Source organism: Pistacia vera, unplaced genomic scaffold (assembly GCF_008641045.1).
Source record: "Pistacia vera cultivar Batoury unplaced genomic scaffold, PisVer_v2 Contig214, whole genome shotgun sequence".
In the NCBI taxonomy this organism is placed as follows: domain Eukaryota; kingdom Viridiplantae; phylum Streptophyta; class Magnoliopsida; order Sapindales; family Anacardiaceae; genus Pistacia; species Pistacia vera.
The window spans coordinates 2,382,465-2,394,928 of NW_022196018.1; the positions used below are offsets into that span (position 1 = coordinate 2,382,465).

General features: G+C 35.9%; 1 protein-coding gene across 1 annotated transcript; it reads left to right on the forward strand.

Annotated features, from left to right (window-relative positions):
* Positions 1-4,375: 4,375 nt before the first annotated feature.
* LOC116129871 (probable disease resistance protein At4g27220) lies at positions 4,376-11,263 on the forward strand. Its single transcript, XM_031415601.1, has 4 exons — positions 4,376-5,113; positions 6,345-6,673; positions 10,180-11,170; positions 11,257-11,263. Exons 1-4 carry the CDS (start codon positions 4,443-4,445, stop codon positions 11,261-11,263), a joined length of 1,998 nt encoding a protein of 665 aa, XP_031271461.1. The 5' UTR covers positions 4,376-4,442.
* Positions 11,264-12,464: the final 1,201 nt, after the last annotated feature.

The window sequence follows — 12,464 nt, forward strand, 5'->3', positions numbered from 1 at the left end:
TCATTGGAGAAAGACTCTCTCGCGGCAAGGTTTTACACATAGGGCCTGCTGCTTTCTTTATCTCGCTTGCCGTTAGTCCGTCTAGCGCCTTTCGGTTGGGGTCCGCCTCGGAGGTTAGACCCAATCTCGACGAAAGAATTACTATAACAACACCACAACTCTACTATACATAAATTCCTCGTGTCTGATTTTTGTTGATAGAAGCCATTCAGGATCAAAGAGAGGCGTGAGGCAAATCGCTATGATAGCTCTGATTGGATCGAAGACGGTACTCCTCGTGTAGTGCAGGGTGGTGGAAAATCTTTTTTCATAGAATGCGAATATGGGCCATCTGGCAGCCAACGTTACCATCTACTCAGGTACGTGTATTTCCTAACCATTTGTTTAGAAGACGGCTATGCCAACTCAATTATCAAAGATGGTCATCTGTCAATAGAGAGAAGGAAGGCATTGACAAGAGCTATGAACCGGTTCAACATACGCGATTTCAGAGATATGGATTGAGTCACGCTGCTCTTAAGTCTTATATTAAGTGAATCATTGTTAGATAAGGAAGATCGAGATGGATTGAGTGCAAAGCGGCTATCTACTCAATTATCTCCTCTGGGACAACCCTGATGGGGTGTGCCCTAGCGCTGAGACAAGGTAATTTATATCTAAGCATAACGCTTGCCGGGCACAGTACCTTTCGGATTCTTCTTGCTAGCTTAATCTCTTATTCGGGACTTCCTTCAATTAAAGGGAGGGACATACAACTACGGGGAGTCAGGGTATCCAGTTAGCAGCCTCGAAAGAGAGCGGTTGGTTGAATAGGTAAAGGCGGCGGATTGGAACTGTCGGTTAATGAAACGATTGGCGGCTTTTAGGCATGTAGTAGTTCCTATCAGTGGAAGGTATAGTTTTTCCCTAAATCAGTTTGTTGATAAGCCAGGAGTAGAAGACTTGGAAGAAATCCTTTTTTTGGAAAAATGGTACTTTATCTTTGTCCCTTGAGCCGTTTATTCCCTTTTGTCTTTAGAAAAGTAGTTCTTCTTTCTAGTGGGAGTCCTATCTCGCACTGGTATATTATAAGGGATTCCCCTTCTGCTTGCTCTTCTTATTATAGATTATTATAAACCCACTTTCCCTGGAACAAGAGAAATCGATGAAACCGGCGAACAATCAAAGAAGACTGCTTCGGCTTACCAAACTGTCCCGCGCTTAAGGGATTACTCATTTCATGGTTCAACCATTGAGTCTCATATTTTTCTTTTTTTTGTTTGAATTCATTCGATATTTGAAACTTTAGGATTGGTGGCGCAGGGTATAAGGTGTTAGGCCGTCTGCTTCATAGTAAATCGAAAAGGGTCAAGCGCATACGTGCCATGTGNAGTTACGTCAGTACCTCTCGCAACAAGTACTCGAGTCACAAAACTAAAGGTCGAGTCATGACTCCTCCCACCTGAGGGCGAAGTCATTACTCGACTGAAAGGAGAGGCGTTCCTCGGTATGCTTCACCCTTTGAATAGCAGGAATTCGTAAGTGGAAAGACCTCGCACTTCACACTATACATAGGCTGCTAGGAAGAAAGAACTTCGTACCTTTTAAGCTCCTCACAGAAAAACGGGACTAACCAAGGACGGCGAATGAGCAATACGTAGAGGTTTTTATTTTCCTATGGATTAGCGGTACGATTACGATGCTTGCTCCGAATGGAAGGGGGACCCTTTTCTTTACCCGGAGCAGTGAGCTTAATACCTAAGCCTGTAATTGACGGCTGGAGGGAGCTATCCTACTCTGTTAGGAGCTGGCTAGGAAGTGCCGTACGTGACATTTCTTTCCTAGGACTATTTAGGGTAGGGAATTTCTCTATTTGATTGAAGTGAAGGTCTGCAAGCGTGTACGGGAATTGAAGTGATTAGAACAGAAAGAACTGAGCTTGCCAGCCAGGAATGAAGAAGCAACGGACGCTATTCGTGGACAGAGCAACGGACAGATAGAGGTTTTGTTCCCTTCGGACCCTAACGTGATACGTCTTCGCCATGTGCTATTACTACTCTTGCTTGTAAAGTCCTCTAAATGAGTGTTGAGTCTACTAACAGCACGTCAACAATCTCTTTCTTCATATACTATACCGTCCGGTTTGATATCCGAAACAAGAGATATGACACAAGAGAGAGAAAGATAGATATTCCCCTGATAGGAAGAAGACAGAGTGCAGTTAGCAACTCAGAACACAGATTCGGATTAGTGCAAATAGAACTAGCTAAATTCAAGCGGTGAGTAATCCGAGTCCTTCTTGCTTGAAAGGAGTTGGCTTCTCTAGAAGCCTACTAATAATAGTATGAGGTTAAGTACCAGCTAGCATTCCGGAGATTGCCGGGGGTATTTGACCGCGGCGGGATAGAGTCTTCCTTCTACGATTCCGAACGGCTGCTAATGCCAAACCAAGAGAGCTACTAGCTAGGCAACAGGCGCTACCGGTGCTAGAAGCGCTTAATGGCAGGAAAGACTCAGGTTGTGGCATTTTTTTATTGAGATTAGATTAGTGATTAGTCACACCTACCGTAACCTATATTGGTAAGGTTAAGCAGCTGACTTAGCCCCCGTCTTCTTAAGGAGGTCTTTCTCACAGGACGGAGATAGGTTATACAATTATGACTTATTCAAGAGGTCCTCCCTTCCCTACTGGAGCGCTAACTCCTATTTTTTTGTAGAGAATCCTTGTGTAGTGTATTCTACTGGTATAGAATCTTTGTGCGCTGACTCCTACGAATATACCTAACTAGTCCATCCATTTTGATAAGATTCTTCTGCTGCCACTTCAAACACTCGAACACCTCTCTACTTACCGATCCACTCTTATCCTTCACCGCCTTCCCTAGCATCTATGTTAGCCGCTTCTCTCAGGCACAGCAACTACGTACCACCAATAGATTCTCATTTCGTTCCTGCTGGGCGTATTTCAGTGTTTCAAAAGAGAATTGCTTCTATCAAGATAGCCAGTCCTTCTCCAAGCAGTTTATGCGCTTAAACCCTCGCCGTAGAATCGATCTTTCGTGATGAGGACTGTACCTTTAACTCCATTGAAACCAAGACGGATTGCTCCTTGAAAGCGAGCTGAGCTGCCACCGCTTATCAAAGGTGCCAAAGCCTACTGCAGCTAAGGTAAAGANGTTTATTTATCAGATTTTATCTTTTGTTAGGTTTGGGACAAACTTGGAGTGGTTTAAAGAATTGTATTAAAATATTTTTAAATGACAATAATAGATACCTAATCTTTTTAACATATTTGATTTTAAAAATAATTTAATGCAAGAAATTTTTTATGTCTTGATCAATGGTAGACTTATGCTTAGGCTTATAGCCGCCATGGCCACCTCATATACCACCAAAAGTTTTAAATTTTTTATATATATGATTATTAATTTTGCCACTTGAAATTAAATATATACCTTTGTTTAGTTCTGTTTATTTATCAAATTTTACTTTTTGCCACGCAAATATTATATCCTAATTTTACCAATGGTTTTGATCGTTGATCTTCTGATTTCTAAACACATAACCTGATTAATACAATCATTATGATTCAATCCAAATATATATATTTGTTTGTTTATGTTTCTACTAATTTAAATTAGTTTTTTCTGTAATCGGATTAAAAATACAACCTTAAAAACCAGTTTAAAATGTCAAATAACAAAAGACTTTCGCAGTCTGTTTATGCCATCTTATTTGATGTTGAAGTGATTATGTAAAGGAGACAAGGGTATAAAAGTCAAGAAATTGGATGAAAGGTCAGCTTTGAAAAGCCTCTAATTTTTTGGCCATTTTATTTGACCCCTAAAATATTTAAATATTTTAAAGAGTATAAGGGCATTAGTTAGTTTCTTGCTCTCAGAATGCTTTGTCTTTTTGGTTTGATATTGTACTAAAATACCTTCATCCCTCTCCTCTTAAAGCCTCTTGTCGTCTACCTTATTTCTTGCTTCAGAAATCATTACCACATATTTTCTTTCTTTTCTCTCGCTTGATTTTTCACTACTCTCCCGTCCCCATATATATTTCTTAATTTCAGAATTTCTGCTCGGCACTCTTGTTCTGTTATTTAAGTTTGCACCTTTGTTGTTAATTATCTCTGTTTTATTTTCGTTTAATTTCTTCCTCTTCTATTTTTCAAACTTATTTCTGTTTAGAAAAAAGAAAAAGAAAAGAAAAATCCTATCTTTCCCTGATTTCTTGTTTACACTAAGAAAAAGAAAAATAAGAAATCCTCTCTGATTCCCTTATTTCTTTTCTTGTGCAAAAAATAATCTCTTCTATTTTTCAATTTATTTATCCTTTCCAAAAAAAAAATCCTTGATTTCATAATTTCTCCTCACTAGTTTTACTGTTATTGTCACTGTTTTAATTTCATTTACTTTCGTTCTCTTCTGTTTCTCGAACTTGAAAAAAATTTAAAAATGGCCGCACTTGTTGCATCTATCGCGGGTGTCGGGAATTTTTTTCTGAATCTTGTCAACTGCTTGGCTGCTCCGACTGGGCGTCCATTTATGTACTTGTACAATTACAAGAAGAACATTGACAATCTCCAAGGTGAAGTTAGGAAGCTGAAGAATACAAACAAGGAAGTGCAGGTTAAGGTTACTGTTGCTGAAAGAAACATGGAAGAGATCAAACAGAATGTTAAGGACTGGCAGAATGATGTGGAGAACACCATTACTGAAGCAGAGAAGTTGATTCAAGGGAAAGAAAACAACCCTCGATGTTTCAAGGGATTGTGCCCCAACTGGATCACCCGTTACAAACATAGCAAGAAAGCATTCAAATTAAAGGAGAAAGAAATCAGTCAACTCCTAGATAAGAATATTCTTCCATTCCTGCCGCAAGAAGAAAAGGTTGCCCATCCTACTATTCCTCAGGAGATCTGGCTTAGACCTAATGAAGATTATTTCGCTTTCGAATCAAGGACCTCCACTGAGACAAATGTATGGAATGCACTAAATGATGAGGATATCTACATGATCGGTGTTTATGGGATGGGTGGTCTTGGGAAGACCACGCTTGTGCAAGAAGTTGGTAAGAAAGCTGAGAAGGATAAGCTATTCGACGACTTTGTTTTTGTTGAGGTAACATTTATTATCAGAGGTTTCATTTTCTTAGTAGGAATGCTATCTTATCTTATTTAAATTTATAAGTAATATTAATATTTATGGGTGCGTTTGGTTTATTAATTTCGATAAGATTTTGAGGATAGTATTGGATAGTTGGATAAGGGAGTATTACGAGATAAAATTTAAAATTTTATGAAAAAACTCCCAAGGTTTGCTAATTTAATAAACACCTCAATATATTAAAAATTGTAAAATAACAAAAACACCCCTACCACCCGCAGTGCCAGATTCCGGCCACCACCACCGGAATCTGGCTGGAAAATTGGGTAACCACACATACCGATCGGATCTGACGGGTATTCGATTGATATGGCCTTTTCCGGCCAGATTATCTAAAGGGATTTTTATATAGCTGCTTTCTTCGCCCATGGAATATCCCTACAAAAGGGGTGAGTAGTTGAGTAAAGAGCTAGGGGTAGGGGCTATAATATGGGAATTCCTCTTCTTGAAGCGAAGAGTCCACGCAAGGCCAAAGATGGCCTTTTACGACCGTCGAAAGCCACATCCGACCTTAGATCTGGCCTTTTCCGGCCAGATTATCTACCATGGATCTGGCCGAAAAAGGCCAGATCTAAGGTCAGATGTGGCTTTCGACGGTTGAAAAAGGCCATCTTTGGCCGTTGACAGTCAACGACGACCATTTCTTTGGTCGTCGCTGACAACCAGATCTGGCCTTTTCCTGCCAGATCCACTGTGGATTTGGCTGGAAAAGGCCAATATGGCCATTACCGGCTATTTTCGGTAGTTGTGTGACTATTGTGATAGATTTCGGCTACCACCGGCGGCGGTTGCCGGAATCTGGCAAGTATTGGTGGGTGGGGGTGTTTTTGTTAGTCTTTAAACTTTTTTCTGGGGGTATTTAATGAAATTAATAAACTTATGGGGTCTAAAAGTAATTAAAAAATAGACTAATATTTTGGAAATAATGTACCAAACAACATTTGAAGAATAGAATTGAGAATATGGATAAAAACAATAAGCCAAACGCATCCTATATATTTGCGTTTATAATGAAGGAGAAGTAAGCTTTTAATAAAATATTGTTTCTTCGTTTTTAATAAAGACATCCTTATTTTCTTTATTTTCATATTTAATAAAAAGCACATTTATCAGTTTAGTTTTCTTTTGCTATTGTATTTCCTTTATTTTGTGGTTTTCGATTGGCCATATTTTTTTTCTCTTACACGTAACGGAAACTCCTGATACAAAAAAAATTCAAACAACAATTGCAAAAAAGTTAGGTCTCAAGTTCGAAGATGAGAGGGAAGATGAGCGTGAAAGAGCAAGTAAGTTATATTCTAGAATGAAGGACAAGAATATCCTTTTAATTGTAGATAATATTTGGGAAGAGTTAGATTTGAAGACGGTTGGAATTCCTTCTAGAGCTGATTGTGGAAGAAATAAAATGTTGATGACAACAAGAAAAGAAGATGTGTTGGAGAAGATGGGTTCCACAAAAAATTTTGAGATGAGCATTTTAAATGAAGAAGAAGCTTGGACTCTATTCAAGAAAATGACAGGTAATTGTTATAACACATTTTAATTTGATAATACATAAAATTTGTGTTATGGTTTGATGTGAATAAATAAAAAGTTAAAAGTAGTAATAACATGAAATATTTTTAAAATTTGTATAATTAATTGATTGATAGAATACTAGTGCTAGCTTAGGGGCATCTCTATAACATCACATTAAAAACAAAAAATCTAATTTAATTTTTGTTGTTGTTTTTTTTTTTTTTTTTTTTTTGTTTTTTTGAAAATTACTTTGACGTAAGTTTTATTTATTATCTAATTAAATATTCTGAAAATCAAATTTCTTTGCGGTGGGGATTTGGTTGCGGCTTACCAAGGGGTTGGAGGCCTTGGGTCTGCTAAGTGGGGTTTGGCTGGGGTAAGTGGGGTTTGGGATCTTTTTAATTTTTTCTAATATTTTATTTTGTAATAGTTTTACTTTTGATTTTATTTTTGGGTTTTCGTCATCCCCTAAGATTAAAGCTAATTACAAATCCCCTGAAATATTATAAATCCCCCTACCATTAGTTAGTCATTATAACTTCAATAATACTATGGACATCGATAATTTGTATTGAATTTTTGTACTGATGCACATGACATCTAGTCAGACGCAGTTACGTTAGAGACAACACATGTCTTTCATAAATGAACGATCGTCCAATAATTATGGATGCTCGTTCATATTTGATGGATGGTCGTTCAACACGAATGAACGAGCGTCCATGAAAATAACAATGGACTCTCGTCCATATTATTTAGACAGCAGTCTATTTACTATGGAAGGGTGTCCACCTCATATGAACGCCCGTCCATAAAATTTTAAAAATAAAATAATGGACACCCGTGATAGCTCACAAGTTGAGAAAATGATTTCTATAGGACCAGGTTTTCAAGTTGAAGTTCCAAAATGGACTGGTGTGCCTTCTGAAAGTGACGTTAAGTGGTTGGGGACTCGGGTTTGGCCACTAGGAAAGGTAGAACATCAAATTTTAATTGAAAGGGATTGTATCAGAAAGGGAAGACAAGATTCGTGTGGTTGCCAGTTCCCAGCATCTATTGAATGTGTTAGATTTCATATTGTTGAGAAATGGTACAGACTTAAACTTGAACTGTCTTTAGCTTTTCACAAATGGAAAATTGATAAGATGGGTGAAGAAGTTATGCTTTCTTGGATTGAGCAATAACAAAAAAAAAAAAAAAAAAAAAAAAAATTCAAGAATATGGTGAGATTAAATCCTCTATCTCTTGATAAGTGTTTTTGGGACCAGATATTCAAGTTTTTTCAAGCCAAAAACAGGGAAGAACTCGTGAGCTTCTACTAGTGTCCATTATTTATTTTTAAAATTTTATGGATGGGTGTCCATATGAGGTGGACATTCGTCCATAGTAAATGGACTCTCGTTCACATAATATAGACGGGAGTCCCTTGTTATTTTCGTGGACACTCGTCTATTCGTAAAGAACGGTCATCCATCATAATATGAACGAGAGTTCATTATTATTTTCGTGGACACTCATCTATTCGTGAAGAACGGTAGTCCATCAAATATGGACGGACGTCCATAATTGTTAGACGATCATACATTCACGAAAGAAGTGTGTTGTCTCTAACGTGACACATGTCTGACTGGGTGCCACGTATGTTGTTACAAAAATTCAGTGCAAATTATCGGTGTTTGTAGCATATTGTTATAACTTTTGACACCTAACAATAATATAGCAATGGAATCCCGTATTTGCCCTTGCAAACGTGGCATAAAAAGGGAAAGACTTAATTGCTCCTTTTATATAAAATATAAAGGGTTAGAAAGGTAATTCCAAATATTATCTTGTTTTATCTTTTTAAGTATAACTCATTTATATTTTAATTTTCTTAATCTAATAACCGTATTTTTTTCTCTCTTTTTATTCGTATTTTTAATCTGATTTTTTAAAAGTAATTTAATAACTGTAATTTTTTTCTTTTAAATTCGTAACTTATTTTTTTTTTTCTTTCCTTTTATTCATTTTTTTAAATCTGATTCTTTTGAAAAATAACCCAATAACCCTTTCTTTTTTCCTTCTCATGTTTAATTTCGTAACCTCCATTCCTGTTAAAACCCAGCAGTTGCAAACCTCACCCACACCGTGCCCCACCGCAAGGCCCAATCGGCAGCCATTGACAACTATAGTTGCTCCCATTAGCCTCCCGTGCACCACCACCGCACCCAAATCGTTGCCATCTCTTCCATTGCATCTACACCACAACCATCGCCATTGCATCCATAACGCAACCATCGCCATTGCACCCACACCACAGCCCACCCTTTAGACCAACACCATAACAACCACAGCAAACCAGATGACAACCATTGCCGCACACATTGGCCTCCAGCGCACCACCACAACATGCAAAGTGCAACACGTCTCCATTGCCCCACACCACAACACATCCCCATTGCAGCCACACCAACCCATTACCCCTTAAACAACCACCACTACCACATCAGCCATAACGAAACCAGATCACCAATCAAATCAACTTCACAAGATCCACAACAAAACTATCCAGGTTTAAACAAGCTCCCTAGCCAAATTGATTATAAAAAAACCACCCAAGGCTTCGCTATCAGGGTTTGAATTGAAGGTGAGGCGGCTTCATTCCTCTAGTTTAACAGAAATTTCATGATTCTTTGCAACACAAAAATTCTTCAAACGACAGTTAATAGTTATGGACCCAAACATTGCTTTCCTACTTTACGTTTTTTAGTTACCTCTCTTTTTCCCTTTTTTTTTTTTCATTATTTTATTCATCTCATTGCTATATATAAGATTATTCAAATAAAAAATAAAAAATAGTAATTTAAAAATCTGATAAATTGTGTAAGTATATATATAACGTAATATAAATTTTTCTACTAATGAACAAATTTAATAGTGTAAATTTTTAAAATTGAATATACAACAAATTTGGTGTGCTAATAAATAGCACTATTTGCTACTTTGAGGGATACTAGTTGACCACTTATCTTTATCTTGCTAGCCTCCAACTATAAATTTTTACATAAATACAATTTTATCGATCCTTCAGCAAAATTTGTTACGTCTTAAATCCTCTTAATTTCTATTTCTACATCTTCAATCTTCTATTTTAAAATTAGTTAATTAAAGTGCTTAGTGTAATTCCCATTATTTTCAGCCTAAATTCACAATAATGAGAACTGACTTGGCAGCTTCATTTTACATTTCCTCATTTCTTATCAGCTTATTTTTCTTTTCTATAAAAACTGTCTTAAAGTCTTAGAGCTCTTGATAAGACAAATGTGTTTGGAAAGAAAAAAAAAAGAACAAGGAATATTATTTGGAGTTAAGTGTAGTTTATTTAGATTTTCAAATATATTTTTTGGCTTTCTTTAGAAAAGAGTCTAATACGATAGCTAGAGAGAAAACAACAACACTTGGAACTTTTCTTGTTTTTAAATCAAAAGCATGTGAATAGAAAATGCAATAATCCTAGCTTCTTTTGTAGGTAATGTTATTCAAAGACGTGAACTGCATTCTTTACCAAATGATGTATGTAAAGAATGTAGAGGTTTGCCCATTGTCATTTGTACAATAGCAAAAGCATTAAGGAACAAGAGACAGGAATCTCAATGGGAAGATGCCTTGCGAGTACTAAGAATGCCTTCTCTAGCACAGTTCCCAAGACTTTTGGAAAAAGAATATTATAAGATTAAGTTGAGTTATGATTATTTAGATCATGATGAGCTCAAGAAAACTTTCATAATTTCTAGTCTAATGGAAAATAATACTTCCATTTCAGACTTGTTCAAGAATATTGTTAGTTTAGGTATACTTGAAGGAGCTAACTTTACAATAGAACAAGCACGAAATAGACTGGATTTAGTGGTCAAAGAACTCAAAGACTCTTGCTTGTTACTTGATGGTTATAACAAAGAAAGATTTTCCATGCATGATGCTGTTCGCATTGTTGCTATAACATGTGGATATTTAGATTACTATGTGTTTACAGAGAGAAATGACATTGAAAGCGAATGGAAGGATAAAGATAAACTTCGAAAATGCACAATTATCTCTTTAGTTGGTAATAACATTATTACTCAACTTTCGCCTGAAGGATTAGATTGTCCAGAACTTGAATTTTTTGATATGAGTAAGAGGGGTTCTTCTTTCAAAATCCCAGAGGGCTTTTTCAAGCTAATGCCGAAGCTTAGGGTATTGAATTTATTTCGACTACATCAATCATTGTTGCCGCTGTCAATTGATCTTTTGACAAACCTTCAAACATTGTGTTTAGACTATAGCAAAATTAAAGATTTTGCTATTATCGGAAAGCTTAAGAAGCTAAAAGTCCTTAGCTTGCGAAATACTGATATTGAGGAGTTGCCTCTAGAAATGGGTCAATTGATTGGGTTAAAGTTTTTAGATTTAAGCAATTGTAGGCAATTAGAAGTTATTGCACCAGATGTGATATCAAAATTATCGCAATTGGAAGAATTGTATATAAAGGGATGCCAAATTTGGTGGAAGGTTGAAGTACTCAAGGAGTTCAAGCACTTATCTCGACTGACCAATTTTGAAATAGATATTAAAATAAAAAAATGTTGCCTAAAGACTTCTTTTCCAAAGAGCTTAAAAAGTATAAAATATCAATAGGAGATTGGTCATCCCGATATCCAAAAATTTATGAAAATGAGATTTTGAGGATGTTGGAATTTAAATTTAATTCTACCATCTCCCTAGAAGAAATTCGTGGAATCAAGAATGTTGAACTCTTAAGCTTAGCTGAATCTTCAGATGATGAGAAAGATCTTGCGGGTTCAAATTTTAATTTGCAATCCAATGAAATCACACCACTTTTTAATGAAAAGGTTTGATTGATGTTAACCCTCTTGTACTTCTTTATTATAGATTCTTGTTTTCTTTTATGCTTATTCTCGTTTGTTAACACATAACTGTGGTATTGAATTATTTGTTCTTCTCTTTTTGTTTTTTTGTTTTTTCCCTTGTGATTTAAATTTTCAGTTAAATTTTAAGTACTTCTCTTTAATATTTATACTTTGTAATTTCTATCAAATTGATTTAATTAATTCGTGCTTGATTTCATGACGAAACTTTTTAGAGAGACAAAGACACATTGTTAATACTAATGGCATGTCAACTACAAATCCAACATTCAACTATGATCAACTATTACTTCTTTTTGTTTTTTTTTTTTTTAATTTTTTCATATGAGTAAATATTGAAACATCAATTATCTTTGACTTCAGGTTATTTTCTCTAATTTGATGGCCTTGCAACTGAAAGTTACTAGTTCTAGAAAGATTTGGGACAGCCAACCTCCAACATTCATGTCTTCCTTGACACGTTTGAACTTGAATNGGTGGTCAAGAAAGATTATCACTTTCTACTTTCTGGCACAGGACAAATATTAATGGTTTATTGCTTTAATACCCCAAATTGCTTATTGATTTAATCCTATCAATGAATGCCTCATTTATGTTAAGTAGAGTTTCATTTTCTTATAAATTTATAAAGTTCGTTCAATTTTTTTCTCGGTAAAGTGTCACTTTTATAATGACTCATAGAATTGAAGCAATGGAAAAATTCCTTTTAGAATGAAAAGGTAGACATAAGATAAATCAACAGATATGACGATATGGCTGTGGCAATCGACGAGAGATTTGAAATTGATATCAAGATAAGGCAACATTAAACATTTTGACCATTAGGGGTAGCTATCCCAAAAGGGAATCTAATTTAATAAATTAATTAAGTTGGTCATTAAAGATT